The sequence below is a fragment of the Lycium barbarum genome, chromosome 11, assembly GCF_019175385.1.
Source record: "Lycium barbarum isolate Lr01 chromosome 11, ASM1917538v2, whole genome shotgun sequence".
Taxonomy (NCBI): domain Eukaryota; kingdom Viridiplantae; phylum Streptophyta; class Magnoliopsida; order Solanales; family Solanaceae; genus Lycium; species Lycium barbarum.
In genome coordinates this window covers 41,505,612-41,525,910 of record NC_083347.1, presented here as the reverse complement: position 1 = coordinate 41,525,910, position 20,299 = coordinate 41,505,612, and the positions used below count along the sequence as shown (strand labels likewise).

The following is a 20,299-nucleotide window of genomic DNA, read 5'->3' as shown; positions in this document are numbered from 1 at the left end:
CCCACGAGATGATCCTAAAAAGGGCAGCCCGATGCACTAAGCTCCCGCTATGCGCGGGGTCCGGGGAAGGGCCGGACCAAAAGGGTCTATTGTACGCAGCCTTACCTTGCATTTCTGCAAGAGACTGTTTTCACGGCTCGAACCCGTGACCTCCTGGTCACATGGCAGCAACTTTACCAGCTACGCCAAGGCTCCCCTTCACCCACGAGATGATCCTAAAAAGTTATTTTTCTTTTTTGTTGTGATATCTCTCTCTTTCCATTTTCTTGTATGTATCTACTATGATCCTTCAATTAATAAGACACACAATTTAAGCAAAAAATAATTTGTAACTTACAATGTAAATATGCCATGATATTTTAGTTAATATAAAATTATATTATAGGAAGTAAATGAAAATAAAATGAAATATTTTTTAATATAAAAATATGGCAATTTAGAATATACTACTCCCTCCGTCCCATAATAAGTGTCACCTTAGAAAACCAGACATAAATTGACTAGTTTTTTCCAATTTTACCCTTAGACAATAAAGTAACATCTAAATGTTGATTGAGAAAATCACATAGTAACTTGGTATTGTTGGATTTTTTCAATGTCAAAAGGTTTACTTCTTGTGCATGATCTAATCAAAAGGTAAAAGTAATTTATTTTTATTATATAGGGTAATTTGGTAAACTTCACATTACATTATTGATTTCTTAATATATGTGTTTTTTTATTAAAGTGACACTTATTTTAGGACGGACGGAGTAAGTAATAAGGAATTATAGTAAGTATTCAAAGATTAGCTTTTCAAGTGGGTATCTTTCCTTCAAATCTTCAGATAAGCATATAAGACACTCTAGTAACAGTAACTATTCAAAGATTAGCTTTTGAAGTGGGGTATCATTCCATCAAATCTTCAGATATGTGCTTGATTTTTGAGTTTTTGTACTTTGTGAATGTGGAGTAGGTACTTATGTACATGTGAAAAGCATGTGCGCAGCAGCTACGTCTACATGGGTTTCTTGTTCTTATCTAAAACTGCACCCAGCTATATGGAAATGAAATGAATTTCAACTAGAGTTTTTCACTTTTAAGAGAATTTTCTGATCTTGGGTTGGTGAGTTTTAGCTTCCATCTGATTTTCTAACCTTTCCAAGTGTTTAGCTATTTTTCACGAAAAGCTTAAGGAGCAGTAATCACATAACTTATTGATCTGAATAAAAGAGTGAACTTTGAAGTACTATTGGTGGAGAGTTAGCCATAAAAGTCAAGCCCGTGAACTAGTGCTTGTCGTTTAAATTTAAGATTAAATTTAAGGCTAATTTTGCAATTTCAAGACTGAAACAACTATATAGTTTTGCTAGAACTTTGAGGCCCTTCTTATAGCTTGAAGCAAAGATTAGAGTTTGAGGTAAATGGGGAGTAATTTGCATTTACAGAAGTATGGAAATGAGCCACCAGGGGAGGGTGGACATCCGTTGGCACGACAATCGTCTGTTTATTCATTGACATTTGATGAGTTTCTAAGAGGGAGTGGAAAGGATTTTGGGTCAATGAACATGGATGAGTTGTTAAAGAACATATGTAGTGCAGAAGAGATTGGCGGACAAGAATTGGGTGTTTCAAGTGGGAATTTGCAGAGGCAAGGGTCATTAACTTTACCTAGGACACTGAGTCACAAGACTGTTGATCAAGTGTGGAAGGATATATCAAAAGAGTATGATGGTGGAAATGATGTTGGGATATCGTCGAATATGCCTAGTAGGCAACAGACTTTAGGGGAGATTACACTTGAGGATTTCTTGGTTAGAGCTGGTGTGGTGAGAGAAGAGGCACAGTTAGCTGCCAAAGCTAGTAACTTTAGTGATAATAATCTTGGAATGGGATTTGGATATCAACAGAGCAATAAGAATACGACTCTGATGGCTAGTAGGAACATTGATAATAATAGTGAAAGTGGTATTCCGTCTGCTACTTTACCAGTGAACGTGAATGGGATCAGATCTGTGCAACAACAGCAAGGAACAATGCAACAGCAGCAACCCCTTTTCCCAAAGCAACCTGGTGTAGCTTATGGCGCTCCGATGACCATTCCGAGTAGTGGTCAATTAGGCAGTCCAGGGATGAGGGGTGGTATTGTTGGTATATCTGATCCAGCATTTAGTAGTAATTTAGTACAGGGTTCTGCTCTAACAGGTGGAGGAATGAGTATGGTTGGTTTTGGAGCTGGGGGTGTAACCGGTGCGACAGCATCTCCAGCGGTTTCATCAGATGGACTCGGGAGGAGTAATGGAGATACATCTTCTATATCCCCAGTTCCTTATGTCTTTAATGGTGGTTTGAGAGGAAGGAAAGGCAGTACCGTGGAGAAAGTTGTTGAAAGGAGGCAGAGGAGAATGATAAAAAATAGAGAGTCTGCAGCACGATCTAGAGCTAGGAAGCAGGTAAATCCCTTACCTCTTACAAATAAGCTCATAGTTTTTTATTGTCTCTGTGCATTCCTGGCTTATTTGAGAAACAATTGGTGAGTGATCTTTCTCACTAAGTGTATACTAGTGGCTCATAAAATCTGCTCTTTTAAGAGTTCATAGAGAAACTACTATCATTTACGCAGGATTAGTCAAGATATTTCTACAACTTTGTTGGGGTTTCCACTTCTTAAAGTTTATATTTTCACCTAATCTGTTGAAGATGGGTAGTTAGGTTTTGGTAACCATAATGGTGTGAGTGAAGAAACGTTTGTTCGTTTGTTCTTTTTCAGGTAGCTGTGTGCTCCAGTTGAGAAAAAACACTTATACCCTTTTATGCTTCCATCTTATTTGGTTCCATGATTAAATTGTCACAAACTTGCTTATCCAATATTTTTGAACTTCCTGTTTTGCTGACCATATGCAACTTCCTGTACTGCTAACCATATGGTATTTGTATTTGGTTCTTTTGATGGATATAACTCGCTCTTCCACTTTTCTGATGAAACTCAATTTAGTGTCTAGACAAGTCATGTTAAGAAAATCATGTGGACGGTTATTTCTCCTCAACAGCCAAAATTCAGAAGGGAAGGACTCAAGTTTCTGATCAAGGAATGTTATCACTTTTTCCTTTGGTGTGTACAATATTTTGCTCATCAAAAGTTTAGTCCATAATGATTTCTGAGGTTCTGGGGCTATGATAGACAGAAAGCAGTTCCTTGAGCCTACCATTTCGCAGATACATATATCTGCTCTGTAGTAGTTTGTGATACTAGGTACTGCTGTTCATGATCTGATGCAATACCATCCATGGTTGATAATGACTATGAGCAACATGAACAACAAAATTTTGTTCTAGTTTGCATTTGTTTCATTAGCTGGTAGGCTAGGTTCTTTTTCCATTCTTCTTTTTATTTTTTCCAGGGTAAGAAAATAGGAAGGAGGAACTTAAAATTGTCTCTCAAAGGCAACTACTGACATTTTCCCCTAGCTAGCTTTTTTAAAACATCAAATTTGGCTTGTGGTTGCGACCATGATTGACCGGTTACTCTGTGACTTGTTGGCTTCTCCTGGAACGCACCCTTTTTTCACTTTGATGACTGGGAAGAAATGCTAGACTAGCATATAATTTGGTTAGGGGTGAATTACAGGGTATTCTACCTGTATATATAAGTGGTCTAGGTCAGATTGCAATTATAGGCTGGTAAGGATATGATTACTGCGAACTGATTGAGTGGGTTGGTATGTCGGTGCTTGGTATTGAGGGTGCAGTCTCGGGTTTCAGGCAGAGGTTTGATCAACGGTCTTTAGTGAGCTGACAATCTTTGGTAGTATCTTAAAATATAAAACATCAATAAAACATATACATGAGTAACACTCAAAGATGGCTCATCTTCACTTGACTCCACAAAATATCTTTTTGTCATTGCATCCAGGGGTGTGACCTAGTGATCAATGAAGTGGGTTGAGAATCATGAGGTCTCAGGTTCAAATCCCGGCAGAGATAAAAACACACTAGGTGATTTCTTTCCATTTGTCCCAGCCTTGGTGGACAAAATTACCTGATACCTACTACTGGTGGGAGGTAGTAGGTATCCCATTGAATTAGACGAGATGCGCACAAGCTAGCCCGGACACCACGTTTATAAAAAAAAAATCCTGTTTGTCACTTTCAATGTGTTCGAAGATTTCTGTATGATCACACGGTTTAATCCATCAAGAGGAGATATGTCCATTTACCAAATAATGAAAGGAGAAAAACACCCAAGGCTGTGGATTAGTGGTTAATGAAATAGGTGCAAATTTTGGAGATTAGGGTTCAAATACAACAGGGACAAACACTAGGTGATTTCTTCCGATCTACCTAAGCTTGGTGGGTAGATTACCTGGTACCTGTATTGATGGGTGGTATGAGGTATCTGATGGAATAGTTGAGGTGGGCGCTAGTTGGCCCCGAAATAACCATTATTAAAAATGAATATATAACAAGAAGAGATACATCCATTTACCAAACTATATTGGAGTACTTCCTTTTGTACACTATTTCCTTGCAGAAGCAATATCCTATAGTTATTATTCCTTTTGTCTCATTTTAGGTGATCCCTTCCATCTGCCTAAACCTTGGTGAGTAGAGTTACTCGGTCCCTATGTTGGTGGGTAGTAACAGGTATCCGGTGGAATAGTTGAAGTGCAGGCAAGTTGACTCAAACAACATTGTTATAAAAGAATATATAACAAGAGAAGGTAGAATGTTCTTATTGATGTCATCCAGTTTACTGTGTGAAGTACAACCTCCTAGGAGAACGAGCTGAAGACAAGTGATATCTAGAGGTTTTGTGTAAAACAGGGGTAAGAACAGTCTTCTCTATCCATTTACCAAATTGTATCGGAGTACTTCCTACATTTATACACCATTTCCTTGTAGACACAATATCCTATAGTTATTATTCCTTTTGTCCCATCTTAGGTATCACTCTTTTCTTTTTAGTCCCAGAAAAAATTGGCTCGCTTCTGTATCATCTTTCATTATACTCTTTTTACTAACATGACTGTTATAACCTCTCATTTAATTATTAAGGCAAAGTTTGGTAATATATTTAGCTTCTATGTCAAAAGTCTTCCGTTGTTTCTTAAGCTCCATGTCAAGTCCAACACCTTCACATAAAATGGGATATAGAGGAGTAGTTCTCGATTTTCAATTGTCTTTGTCAGGAAATAAGAGAGCATAGCATAGAGAACAAACTAAATTGGCTGAATATTATCTTATGACGAAGGAGTACCATCTGAGGTGCACATAGGAGATTGCTTATGCTGTGCATTTATAGAGGTCAATGTAACTATGTTTCAAGTTTCTTGTTATCTGGTATGAATGTTACAAAGTCCTAAACTGGAAATATTATGCCTTTCTTACCTCTTGTGGAGTTGTGGTGACTACTGTTACACACAAGAAAGAGTTGCAAGCATTAGATCATAAGTGAAGGCGACCATATGTCTCTTATTTATTCGATTTACTGGGAAAAATGACTAAAAAGTCCATTCATTTGGAAACTTCACTTTGTCCTCATAAGGTTTATTGGAGAAGAGAATGGACTAAACCATATTTCCAAAGAAATTATTCATTTCCCCATATGTAGGAGATGAACATTTTATTATTTGGAAAATCAGAAATTAGATAGTTTATCCATGTGAATTCTGGCACCCCCGTTCATTTTCTTCTTTCAAAGTTTGCACACTAGTTTGCTTTTCTACATGCCAAAGAAAACCATGTCCTCTATTCATTATCCATTGTGTTGCTTGTAAGAGGTAGATAAATGGTCTTAAAAGTGCCTCTAAACCCGCCTTTCCCCCAGAAAAAACGGTGGGTGTTTCTAAACACATATAATGCGCTGAGGACGAGCAGAACGTGAAGGAAAAATAGAATTTAGCTTCATCTTCTTGTCACTTCAACCATCACAGGAGTTAACATTCTGCTTTTATTATGCACGGACACGGTGGATCTTTCAAATACACAAAAAAAAAGGATATCTTAAGCAGCAGGACCGTAATGTGATAGCGATCTAACATGACAAGACACGGAAGATACACTTCATGAGAAGCTTTAGAGATCTCGTTTAATACAAGGTAATGTTAGGGAGCTGTTAGAGTGGGTTAGAGTCTCATAATGGTTGGGGAATAGACTGGTGGTCTGCTTATATGGACTTGGGCAATCCTTCCCTCTTGATCTAGCTTTTGTGGTTGAGTTAGGCCCAAGTGCCATATCTTTACATGATATTAGAGCCAGGTCTTTATTTTTTTTTTTTTAAAAAAAATCAAAGATAGAGCCAGGTCCATCCCTGTTTGGGCTCCCGGTCCACGCTCCAGTTGGGCCTGGGCGTCAAGGGGGGCTCTTAGAGTGGGTTAGATTCCCACATTGGTTGGGGTCTAGACTAGTGGTCTGCTTATATGGACTTGGGTAGTCCTCCCCTTTTGAGCTAGACTTTGGGGTTGAGTTAGGGCCAAGTGCCATATCTTTACAGGAGCAATCATAACATGTGGGTAAAAAGCTATGACAAACTTTGAATAGCTCAAAACTTTGTATACTACGTAAATAAACATTGAAAACTACCCCCACAACAGTTCCTTTAGGTACAAGAATAATGCTTATTTGAATATGGTCTTTACTTCAGTTTTTGCTGATTCCACATGTATAACTTACTGTAGGCCTACACTATGGAGCTAGAAGCAGAAATTGCAAAACTTAAAGAAGAAAACGAAGAGTTGCAGAAGAAACAGGTGATGTTTTGTATAGCGAATTCATCCGTGTTATTCTTAAAGATGCATCACTAACTAGACTGTGTTGCTGCAGGCAGAGATGATGGAAATGCAGAAGAATCCGGTACTTCAAACTATTGTTTTCCTCTACTTCTATGTCAAACCCCTCATGCTCTACTATCTTGTTGACGAGAAAAATCACTGTCTTCATGTAGCTTGTCTGTATAAAGTTTGAACTCACAGATATAGTTGAATGATTCCGTCAAATTGGTACCAGAGCATACTGTGTTATATCCATTAGAAACCTGTCTGTACATCTGTGCGTAAGACTAGTATTTTTTGTGTAATGTGTCAAACTTCCATTACAATTGTCCGAGTTACTTACAGGTGTACCAAGTTAACATCTTCTTCAATCAGCAAGTATGTTTTAGGTGTCAGTAACTTTAGAAACGTTTCCAAGCATTTTTGTGTGTGAAAGATTCATTGTTGTTTCCTTGCTCACAAAGAAAAAACAATCTCACTTGACCATATCCAGTTTCTTATGGTTTGCCATTTGCTAAAACTAGTGGAGGTAGTAGGTACACAGCGAAATAGTCGAGGGAGGGCACAAGCTGATCTGGTCACCACCATTAAAAAAACTGATGATAAACGTTGATTTCACTTTGTTTTTCCATGCTAGACTTCAAAATTTTCCTATTAAAAGGTTGAAGTGGCTTAAAAGGTACTATTTCTGTTGGTACATGAATTCCATCCAAATATCTTTAAAATTTATCTACCTTGGCTTTTCCTCCATATCCCGAAAGAATAAAACAGATTGTAGGTTTAATTACATTAGCTCCATTTCTCCAACCAGCATTTTTATGTATCAAAGCTCAACGATGCTTTGCTCCTTCTGCGAGTTATTAAATTTCGAAATTGAGTTTGTACAGGCATTTTGGCTGCTTCAGTTCAATTGACACCTGAAATATTTGCATTTGATGTTACAGGTTCAGGAGATGATGAACCTTCAACGAGGAGCTAAAAGGCGATGCTTGAGAAGGACACAGACAGGTCCATGGTAAAAATGGGGTTCAGGAATTAGTGGCTTAGCTGCAGCTATGTTTTGGTGTAGTAATTAGTGCCTGTACATAGAGGGAACATATTTCCATTGTAGATCAGAAGAGAAGAGTTATCTTTTTGCTATAGCCTTTTCCTTCTATATTTCCAAAGCATTCTCCCTTGTTGACAATGTCATGAATAAAACTACAGAGAAAGTAGAATGCTTACATGCTTTGCACAGATATACCTATTGTGTGTTTGTAACTGTAACTCTTTTTATGATGTAACGACCCGTTTGGTCGTTATTGCGTTTTTACCGTTTTTGTCCCCATTGACTCGTCCCCCAGCCGTGTTAGTACTATTTTGATCCGCGGGGACCGGTGACACAGTTCCCTAGGCATCATTTTGGGTTTTGGAATGACTTAGAAAATTTGGTCTTAAAGCGAAAACCGTTTGGCTCGAAGTTGACTTTTGGGTAAACATGCCCGTAATCGAATTCCGACAGTTCCATTAGGTCCGGAGGGTGATTTATGACTTATAGGTGTCATTGGTTTGGTTTCCGAAGGGTTCGGGTGTGATTTGAGTCATTGGTTGAGAAACTAGTTAAGTTAGAATTGGAGTTGACCACGGTCAACATCGGGTCAAGATGATCCCGTGTCAATGTTTTGAAAGTTCCAGTAAGTTTGCATGATGATTTTGTACATGTCCACAAAGTTTGGTTAGATTCCGATGAGTTTTGGATAAATTAGGGTTGTATGGTGATTGTTTTCGGTTTCGACGTCGATTTGAGCATAAAGGGTACCATATTGAGCAAACGGTTTTTGATTCGTGTTTTGATTAAACCATTATATCCCTATCGTAATTTCGAAACCATAGCAACTGAAATCATCAAATTTTGACATCGTATGAGGGATTTATGGTCATTTTTCTAAGAATTGGATTGCCAGACTTTTCAGATTAATTACGAAATTGTCACTGAATTCGTATTAAAAAATCTGCACTATTCCAAATATTGAAACCAACGTATCTCATTCATTATAAGGTCAAATAGAGTGATTCAAAAGCCTAACTTAACTGGAATTTCACAAGGAATCCATTGGAGGCATCAAAAGCGAGTTTTGGGATCGTTTGGCACCAGAAACGAGGCAGAACAGCTGGGCGTTTTTGCTATTTAATGTTGTTTGGGTTTCTCTCATCTTGAAAGCTTGGGTTTGGGAGAATTCAAGGATGTTCTTCAAGTTTCTTCCATGTGGTAAGGTCTAAACTATAATCTAAAAAGTATTTCCCTTTGATTCATTCCCTTAGTTTAAGCTTTAATCCATGATTTTTAAAATAAAAAATTAGGGCTTTTCATGAAAGTAGATTTAATGGGTCTTTCTTGAGAAGTTCATAAAATTGGTTAGACTTCCTAAGTTGCTTTAAATGATGAAATTGATTGGGTTTATATTAGATTATGATGTATTTAAGGTTGTTAATCATATACCTTCCATTATTAGTGATGAATTCTTGAATTTAAGAGTTAGGGTTTATATCCAAAATTTGGGGTTTTGATTGGATTTGAAATTGGATGAATCCTTGAGTTAATTTAGCAATTAGTTGATGGGTTTTGATCACCTAGTGTTTAATTGGATAATTTACTCCCGAATTTTCCCTTTTGCCCTTGTGGGCCCCGTTTCCTCAAATTCTAGGGTTGGTTTTGACCCAATTCGAATGATAGCAATATAGGTATCGATCTTCATGATTTCTAATCTAGATTTCGAATATGCCTAGACTTTCTTGATCGTGAGGCTCAACGGGAGGGCAAGGCTAAGGAGTGATTGTTGGTGCATTGCTGTTCGACCATCCAGGTAGGTTATGACTTGCCTTTGGTGAGACTTCGTGTAGCGAAGCATATATTTAGATGATATTGTCGGAGAAATCATGTAAACCTTCGGGTATGAAGTTGGGTTGGATGTTGTCTTAGGTTGGGCCCTGTTACGTGATTGGGGCTAGCCACCCCATTGTGTTGTGACTTGATTGCTCTATTGCTATTGGCTTGATGCCGCGTGGTAATAGTAGATATTGGAGACTATTAATATATCTTGTTCATGATATTGTGGTACCTCACTTGTTGATGTTGATACGAGGATAGTATTCCATATGACTTATGTAGTCTTTCATGATATGGTTGGCATACCCATGCTTGGTACTTGTGATATTGACCTGATAATTGATGTTGATTCATTTATTGCATGCATTCTCATCTCTCATGATATACTGTTGATACATTGTTGATACTTGATGAAACACTGTGATGAGCTGGGCTCAGTTTGCATGAGGCGATGTGAGAAGTCCGATATCCGATAGTTGTCCCAGAATCGTGGATTGTGTGATGTGATGCGAGAAGTCTGATATCCGATGGTTGTCCCGGAATCATGGATTGTGTGGAGTGATGTGAGAAGTCTGATATCCGATGGTTGTCCCAAAATCGTGGATTGTGTGGAGTAATGTGAGAGTCTGATATCCGATGGTTGTCCCGAAATCATGGATTGAGTGAGTACATGGACTTCGCGGGTCCCCCATGGGTTGTGCTACTGGAACATCGATACTTCCGTCTGGAGTACATGTGTACACAGCATTGCATTGCATTTGCATTCATACATTATTGCATTGTATTGCATTATGGCTTATATTGTGATGATCTGGTGATTTACTTGTGTTGTTGGGTCCGGATTGGATATAGTAAGACTTGGCACACTTGGGTTTAGATGCTTCCACCTAGGTGATGACATGTACTTGGTTCTGTTGTGGTTGACTTATACTCGTTGATTTATCTGCCTATCTTGCTTTATTGTCTGAATTATGTTAGCTATACTTAGTCGGTCTATGATACCTACCAGTACTGTGGTTTTGTACCGACCTGTAGTTGCTGCATTCTTTTATGAATGCAGTATTTCAGGTTGGATCTACTTCTGTTTCTCGTAGCTGATAGTCGCTCCGAGATTTGCTTAGAGTCTACAGGGTGAGCACGAGACGTCCGCCGCCTTGAAGATTCTATTTTATTTATGTCTTATTTTCTATTCCAAGAAATAATCAGTGTTGATGTATTATTGATATTCCAGACTTGTAGATTCTAGTTAGATGCTCTTGTATGGATTAGACTAGACTCTGGGGTGTATTTTCTTATTTCCGCACTTGTTCTTTATTATTATCGTCAGACTTACGTGATTTATTCTCTTTCGCTTATATAGTTGTTTATTTACTTTTTTCCTATCGTTGGGTTCAACGTTCACTTACTGAGGTGGAAAAGGTAGGTGTCCGCACGAATTAGCTAAATTGGGTCGTGACATATGAGTTCTGTAGTAGTAGTTTGCAGAGTATTGTCTTGACTTTCTGAAAGTCCAAATTTTTCCTATGTTAAAATGTATTTATCCAAAATTTTCCTATGTTAAAATGTATTTACTCCCTCCATTCCAATTTAAGTATCTTAGTTTGACTAGACACGGAGTTTAAAAAATAAAGAGACTTTTGAATCTTGTGGTCCTAAATTAAAGATGTGTATATTGTACTAAAATGTCTTTGAATCTTATGGTTATAGATTTGAATTGTCAATTTACTAAATATAGAAAGAGACATTTTTTTTCGACAGACTAAAAAGAAAAGTAAGTCACGGAATGAGTAATTTTTTAAATGGGGAGTACATGTTTTTGGCACTAGGTACATATACAAAGTGTATATTACCTATAACAAGATCACATCCACTCTGGAAAGTGAAAAAGATGACTTTCTTGTCTCGTGTGTGATTCAGTCGCTTCATGTGCTTTCTAATTCAAAAGGGACTCATTGTTGTCGAGTATTGGTTGGAAAATAAGAGGTATACTCTGGAAAAACATGGTGTCGCATGATAGATGCTTCTGTCAAACTTCGCGTGTTGCGTCATTTCTTTTATTTTCTTTCTTTTTAAACATTTGTTTTTGTCTTTTGAGTTAAAAGCAGCTCTTGATTTGGCTGGGAAATTGTTCAAATATTTCTGTGAGAAAGTCGAGGTATTACTCCCATTAGCTTTTACTATGTGTTGAATCTGGGCTGGCAATTCATTTATTTTCGCCAAAAAGTTGCAATAAATTGCAAACTAGTTAACAACCAAAACCACGCTTAAACTTGTAGATACCTTATTATTCATACTGAATGTATTAATATCAAAGTCCTGGACCTGTTTTGCCACTAATGTGAGATCATGGGCAGATCCGTCCTTTTAGGCAACAATTGTGACTGTCCCAACTGTTTTCTGCCCAAGCTAATATCAGTATTCTATCTGCCGTAGGATTCGAACATGTTTGTGTGCTCTTACGGCCATTTGGATCAAAATCCTAAAGGATAGTCTTGTTTAGGGATAAAGGCATGGAAACGTAAACCTAAACTATAGTGAAATTGTAAATTACACATCTAAACTATGCGAGGGTCCTATAACCCCCATGAACTTATTTTTTTATATTAGTACCCCCTTGAACTTATTTTTTCTTATTATTTACTCCCTTCACTAATTACCTGATTAAAATAAAAAAGAGTTAAACACAACATTTGCAAACACGTGTTTATTTAAAACAAAAATAAAAAAGTCTTAATATCTTTTTTCATTTGATTCTTTCAAACTAAACGACCAAACCCTCATCCTTTCTCAACCCCTTTGTCGTCCTTCTTTCACTGTTACGATCTCCATCTTTTCTTTTAATTCTTTTTCTTTTTTGATCACATGATCAAATTGTCGCTCTTCATTACCTTTTTGTGTACTCAAGCTTAGTTCTTTATTTGCAGTTGTAATTTCGTCGAAACAGTGAAAGGAGGATTAAGGATTTGAGAAGACGAGGGTCCGGTTTTTTGAGTTTGAAAGAATCAAATGGAAAAAAAAGAAGTTAAAGACTCATTTATATTAGTTTTGAATAAGTGTGTGTTTATCATGATGTGTTTTAACATATTTTTTTTAACCAGGTAATTAGTGAAGAGGGTAAATAATACGACAAAAATAAGTTCAAGGGGGTAGATAACACGAAAATAAGCTTTAATGTAGGGGGTGGGGGGTGGGCGTTATAGGATCCTTTAATAGTTTAGGTGTGTAGCTGACAATTTCACCATAGTTGGGTGTGTTTCTTCGCACATGGTATGGACAATCTCTTCACGTCGAGCATGAGTCCTTTTTTTTTTTTTTGTAAGATTTAAATTTTGAGTCTCTTTTGTAAAATATAAACTTATGGGTCAAATTTTAAATTTTTTTAAAAAAACTGAAATCACAAACTTGGAATTTGAAATACTACCTTTTAGGAGAATTTGAGTTTTGAAATTAGAATTTCAAATTGAAGTTGAAGTGTTATTCAAATGTCATAAACAACTATTGATTTCAAATCAAAACTTTAAATTTGAGCTCCAAATTGCTTAGCCAAACACCTACTAAATCATACCATCATTGTTTGTCCCTTATATTATAGTCAGGGCCGTTTGGATATGATTTGAAATCATGATATGAAATCAGTGATTTGAAATCAGGTTGATTTGAAGTTGAAGTTTTGTTTGGACATGCAATTTGAATTTCTTAATTTATATTTTTTCTCATAAACCTGAAAACTTCACAAGTTGTTAAAACTATCAAAACTTTCCCATCTCTTATACAATCTTACCAAATGAGCAAATCACAGTTCATAAGTCATAACAAAGTTAATACGCTACCAAAAGGCCTTTCTAAGAAATACAATATCTATTGATCGAACTTTAGTTCAATAAAAAGGAAAATTGAACATGAATTGTAGTGTAACTACACTTTAATATAATCCTCACACATGCTACGGACAATCTCTTGACATCGAGCATGCATTTCCGATCAGATGACCGAGTAGGCGAGCCAACATTGTTACTTTGAGTCAAATTTTACATTTTAAAAAATATATTTACCAATTTATGGATCTTTTTACAAAATAAAAACTTATGGGTCAAGTTTTACATTTAAAAAAATTTGAAATCATGATTTGAAATCCAAATCATGTCTTTTTGGAGAATTTGAGATTTGAAATCATGATATGAAGTTGAAGTTGAAATTTTGTGCAAATTGCATAAATAAATGCTGATTTGAGATCAAAATAAGAAATCGCATAGCCAAACGCCACGAGATGGTACAAGTAAGGCAACCATTGACAAACAATGCTCCAGTGTAACTTTAGTGTCTATTTTCATGCAATTAATTTTAGTACTTTGAACCCACACAAATTGTGTGAGAAACTTCGGTCATTACAGCTGTAATTTGAACATGCAAGAACATCAAAAAGCCTAGAAATTTGATGAAGACGACGAAGTAGAGAGAGGGCTAAAAGAGTATCTTACTTTTGTTTTTTTAAAGACCATCTAACTGGATGCTAGTGGTATTTTATTCCAAAATCAAAGTATGTACAAAGATAGGAAAAAAGAAGAATAAAGCAACTAAGCTAAAGAAATTGTAATCAGGATCATAGTTTTGCAAATTGAATGCTCATGTTGCAAGATCTCTTGTTTTGGGATGATAACACTATTAGACACCTCAAAGCTCTCACTAGGTGCTATATTATCAGACCCCATGATCATTCAAACAAGAGTGAGGCTGCATATGCAAACTGCTGCTGACCATAATCCTGTGTATCCCGGATGAATCCAACTCACTACCTTTATTGACCATAACATGTCTTGTAAAATCCTAATCCAAACCTACTAGAAGAATGAGCAGTAGCACTGCTAATACCAATCTAGCTAGGCCAGTTTTAGTAGTTACTATTCATATTACAGTTTAAGGAAGTAGTGAACTTGAATTAGAGTGCAACATCCTTCTTCAATCTGGTTCCCTTTCCTTATATGTTTTGAATATGAAGTTAGGCATCATGGATTTATCCATATTTAGCAATCTTTTCCCTGTAGGTGTGAGCTCCTAGAAATTGTTAACTTCTAATGTACCTGCACAATTGAACACACTGTTAGCTAAAAAATCTGCCATTGTATTGCCCTCCCTCAGAACATGGACAAATTGGACTTGTCCTCTCTTTCTCCATTCTTTAATCTTTTGCACCTCCATACTAACTTTCCAAGGAGTTTACCAGTCCCATTGAATGATGTTCACCATAGCTAGAGAGTCAGTTTCCATGATCACAGGTAACACATAGTTATTAACACAATATTGCAGACCATCATGAATTGCAGTTGCTTCTTCACATCTATTTGTTGTGTTGCTTAATCTTCTAGCAGCAGCATGAATAAGATCATCTCTTTCATCTCTAATGCAAAATGCAGCTGAACTTTGGCCTGGATTATCCCTTGATGCACCATCAGTATTACATTTATACCACAATGCACTTGGGCATCTCCATTGTACCTTATGACTTCCTGATCTAGGATTGAGTCCTTCTAAAAACTGTACCATCTGAGGCCAAGTATGTGGAACATTCTTTAACCATGGATATAGGCTACTTATCAGGTTGTGAATGTTCTGAATGATGCAGTAGATGACTTTACTCTTACTCATATGTGCTCTATTCATGAGTGCATTTCTTCTCTTCCACATCTGCCAACAGATGAATGATGGCATTGCTTCAAAAACTGGTTTTAACTTAATTGCACACTTCATATTCCACCATTTTACCACTGCTTGATGTAACTGTATTAGAGGGTCTATGATACATGCTGCTATGGTATAGTACTGCCACATTTCTGCTACACAATTACTAGTTAAGAAAAGATGTTGCATTGTTTCCTCTGACTGTGAATTTAGACACCATCTGCATCTTGATAGAATGGATACAATGGAAATATTAATTCTTTTGAGTACATCATCCACTGGGATTTTAGCTTTCCACCTCCTCCATAAAAAGAATGAAATTTTAAATGGCACTCCTTTGCTCCATATTCTTTGATAGTTCAATGACTCTTGCTCTTGCTTCCTCATTAAGTTCCATGCATTGCTCACTGTAAATTTACCAAAATTAGTTAAGGTCCACCATGGTACATCTGCATCTGTTGATTGCCCCATTATGCTCAGTTCAGACTTAACATGATTCACCACCTGCTCTGGTAACACTGCATTCATATTTTGTAAGTCCCAACCTTCCGAGTTCATGAGTTCAGCCATCTCTTCTAAATTGTGATCTGAGCTTGAAACCTCCCTGAGAGGCCCCAACCTAGTCCAGTTATCTTCCCAGATATCACATGAACTACTTCTAGGTTCTCACCAAATAAAGTGATCCATTTGATCCCTGGTTTTGAACATCTTTTTCCATACTTGTGAACTACCCTTCCATTGTACCTTTGTTGGTTTAAGCTTTTTCCAGTATTTATTCCACAGAAAATTAGACCATAAGGAGTTTGAAGTCCTAAATCTCCACCATAGCTTTGCAAACAAAGCTTTAGAAATATCAAACAAGGACCTAAATCCTAGTCCACCCTCAGCTTTAGGCATGCAAATCTTCTGCCATGATACCCAGTGTTTGCTTTTATCCTCTTCCTTATTACTCCAGAAAAACCTAGCAAAGATACTATGAAGTTCATTTAGAGTGTATTTAGTAGGTACTACAACAGATAGCACATACACTGGCACACTTTGAAGAACACTCCCTATCAACACAACCTTACCACCATATGACAGCAACTTGCCCTTCCAACTCTGCAATTTATCCTTCACTTTCTTGATGAGATCTTGGTAGTAGACTTTCTCCTTCTAGCATGAAAAATAGGACACCCTAAGTACTTGAAAGGGAATTGTCCCTTTGTGAAACCTATCACTTGCTGCACATCCTGCATCACTCTATCTGCCACTTTATGCTACATGTAGAAGGCACTTTTTTCAATACTAATCAGTTGATCAAATATAGCTTCATAGTCTCTAAGAATATCCATGATCATCTTTAAGGAATTCCTCTCAGCAAATGCAAATATTATGGTATCGTCTGCATATGCAAGATGATTGATGTTGGCACTCCATTTAGGCAATCCATACCCCACATACAAACTGTTGTCATGCAATGAGTTGAGTGCCCTTGAAAGCACTTCTGCTGTCAATATAAACAAGGCTGGTGACAAAGGATCACTTTGTTTAACTCCTCTTGTGGAGTGAAAGAAACCTCTAGCTTTGCCATTAAACAAAATTGATTACCAATTGTTTGTTATCAGTCTCCATATCTTATCAATGAACCCTTCTGAAAATCCCATTTGATTTAGCACTTTTGTCAAAAAACTCCAGGAAATTCTATCACATGCCTTTGCCATATCTAGCTTTAGGACCACATTAGCTGGTTTTCCCCTCTTTCTAATATCTGTGACAATTTCTTGTGTGAGTAAAACATTTTCAATTATACTCCTACCCTTAACAAAACCAGACTGATGAGGAGAGATTAGAGCAGGAAGGACCTTCTCTAACCTGTCATGCAGAACTCTGGATAAGACTTTATTAATGAAGTTACTCAGACTTATTGGCCTTAAATCTGAATAACTTTGTACCATCTCTTTCTCAGGAATTAGGACCACATTAGTATGTGTGATTGACTTTGGAAGAGTAACACCTTGGAAAAAGGCAAGCACTATCCTGATCACATCTGCTTCTACAATAGGCCAACAAACTTGATAGAATAAACCTGAGAAGCCATCTGGTCCACTGGCACTAGAACCACTGAGGTTGAACATAGCTGCTTTCACTTCCTCATTAGAAGGAACCTTACATAACATTTCATTACTCTCCTGATCCAGCAAGCATGGAATATGTTGTAGAATATCCTCATTTGTATGGCCCATTTCCTCCTGAGTAAACAACTTGTGATAAAACTTTACTACTTCATTTGCTATTTCCTCTTCATTATCTAACCAGTTGCCATCAAGATCCTGAATTCTCTGGATTTGTAGCCTTTTCCTCCTGCCTTTCACTAGATTATGAAAATATCTGGTGTTTCTATCACCCTCCACAAACCAATCAATACCTGACTTTTGTCTCCAATATTCCTTCTCATAGTGTAAGTACTGTTTGAGTCAGCTTGGGATTGTTGAAGCACACTTCTGTTCCCACTACTAGGACATTCTTCAAACAAATTCTCCTTAATTCTAACTATTTCCTCCCTGATGATTAGTTGCTTGAAGATATCACCATAAGTAGCTCTACTCCATTGAGATAACACCCATTTCATATGCTTCGACTTCAGCTTGAAACTGATAAAAGGGTCTTCATGCATCCAAGTAAGCAAATTCTGCTGAACTGTGTCAAGGAATGATTCATGTTCCACCCAGAACTTGAGAAATTTAAAAGGTCTGTAATGATTCTGAGTGTCTTCCCCATAATTGCATAAGAGTGGAGCATGGTCTGATCCAGTTCTAGCCAAGTGTTCCACCTATATATGACTAAACCAGCTTTGTAACTCTGTATTCACCAGCATTCTATCTAATCTTTCAAAGATACAGTCATTAGATGCTCTCCCATTCCACCAAGTGAAAGGGCTGCCCTTAAACTGAATTTCGTCCAATTCACAAGAGTTGATACAAAAAGCAAAATCTTCAATATCTTGAGCAAAAACAGGTATCCCTCCAATTTTCTCTTTCTCATTCAACACCACATTGAAGTCTCCCCCTATCATCCAAGGAAGTGACATACCATTTGCCAAATTATAAATGTTATCCCATAGTTGCAACCTCTCCACTTCACTACATTTGGCATAAACTAAGGTAGTAACCAAAGTTTTACCAGTATCTTGAAAGAGCAATTTTAGAGAAATATGTTGCTCACTATCTGAAAGAACTTCCACCTCTATATTGTTTGCTACAAAAAACCAGATCTTTCCATTACAATTAGCTCCAGCCTGACTCATTCTCAATCTTCTCCTATAAAACTGCAGGTGCCTAACATGCTGGAATGGTTTCATAAGAGCCACAAGGAAAAATTTATGATGTCTATGAAGCATTTGAATTCTTTGAAAAGCCTTTTGAGTCCTCACTGACCTGATATTCCAAATTAATGACTTTACATCATTTAAAGCAGGCTTTAGTTGTTGTTCTCTTTGGCACCACCGTTGTTGAATATCTGCTGGTACAATCTTACCACTTTTCTTTCTGACTCTTATTAGTAACAATACCAGCTGATTTTTTATTTCCCTTTTTGTTACTGCCTTGATCCTCTTCATTGATTACTGCTTCCTTTTCCACTTCCCTCCCCTTATTTGGTGACAACATCTTTGATATATCTGTATTCTCGACATTAGGAGATAGCTCATGACCTGGATCTTCTCCATCTTTAATCACATTATCATCAATGTTTTCCTTCAATAGACTACTGTGATCATTTACAAGATTGTGTGAAACCAAATCATGTAAATTTCTCATAGGAGAGCTTTTTTTTATTGAAGACACCTTCGCACCACTTTGACTAGATTCAATCCCTTCTATAGACTCCACCAGTTTACCATCTGAAGATTTTGAAGGAAACCATTATACTGATGAACCAATATTTATCTTTTCCTGTGACTGATCTACATCTAGATTCTGTTAAGGAGATACCACTATAGTAGCATCTTGATCCACCAACTCACTCTCTCACTGGATAACCTCCTCATACAATGCTCTTTCTTCCACTTCTCCCTTCTCTAATTCATCTTCCACTCTATCACCCCATTTAGAAGGGGATGATACTTTTTCAACTTCAGCTGAATCAATATGCACCAACTCTTTCATCATAGCTTGTTCTTCGTCTTGAGACTTCACCTTGTCATCAGCACAACCATTCTCTTTGACTTGATCACCACAGTCCTGAACATCAACTGTGTTGTCTTCTATATCCTTCTCCTCCACTCTCTCCATTATATCATTACTTTTAACCACAATTTCTGCCCTTTCTCCTTCTGTCATCTCTTCTTCATTGATCAAAACAACAAATTTGTTTTGCATGGTAATTGCTGGTTCCAATCCTTCCTTGTCAGCATCATTAGACTTCATTGGACTTTTCTCCTTTGTTACCACTCTATTATCTTTGACTGGATTAAATTTAACAGCATTCCCAAACACCTTTCCCCTTGTTAATATTTATCATCTCTAACTTTATTCCATGCACTCCCATCAGTCTTGAGGATAACCTCTCCATTTAGCTGTTCTTCTACTTTCTCCTTCTCTTCAAAGTGATTATTCTTTAATTCAGGATGCAGAATTCTACACCCCTCCTTATTATGACCTTGTAGTTTACACTTTTTGCAGTACTTTGGTAAAACATCATATTGAATCTTGACATTCACATCCCTAATCTTCTTATTCTCATTGTCCACAATCTGTATAGTTATAGACTCAAGGAGTTCATCAATTAAATCAACTAGAACCTTAACCCTAGCACAACTAGGTCGTGTTTTATTAATGGTAGCCATGTCCAGTTGTAGTGGTTTACCTACAGCAGATGCCAATGAAAATGAGGACTCTCGGACAAAGAAAGTAGGTAACAGATGTGGGAATGAAATCCATGCCATGGCTTTCGTAGTTTCTTCTTCCACTTTAAAAGTTGGATCATAAATCAGAGGTCTCATTGGATAATAATATCCATCCTTTGACTG

The 20,299-nt window shown here is 37.1% G+C and overlaps 2 protein-coding genes across 2 annotated transcripts; one reads left to right on the top strand and one right to left on the bottom strand.

Moving 5' to 3' along the window:
* Window positions 1-809: 809 nt before the first annotated feature.
* LOC132616983 (bZIP transcription factor 46-like) lies at window positions 810-8,059 on the top strand. Its single transcript, XM_060331820.1, has 4 exons — window positions 810-2,432; window positions 6,657-6,728; window positions 6,802-6,831; window positions 7,694-8,059. Exons 1-4 carry the CDS (start codon window positions 1,404-1,406, stop codon window positions 7,766-7,768), a joined length of 1,206 nt encoding a protein of 401 aa, XP_060187803.1. The 5' UTR covers window positions 810-1,403; the 3' UTR covers window positions 7,769-8,059.
* Window positions 8,060-16,550: 8,491 nt separating this feature from the next.
* LOC132619771 (uncharacterized) lies at window positions 16,551-19,697 on the bottom strand. Its single transcript, XM_060334570.1, has 6 exons — window positions 19,303-19,697; window positions 18,808-19,038; window positions 18,143-18,707; window positions 17,699-18,004; window positions 16,882-17,612; window positions 16,551-16,737 (listed from the first exon to the last, which is right to left on the bottom strand). Exons 1-6 carry the CDS (start codon window positions 19,695-19,697, stop codon window positions 16,551-16,553), a joined length of 2,415 nt encoding a protein of 804 aa, XP_060190553.1.
* Window positions 19,698-20,299: the final 602 nt, after the last annotated feature.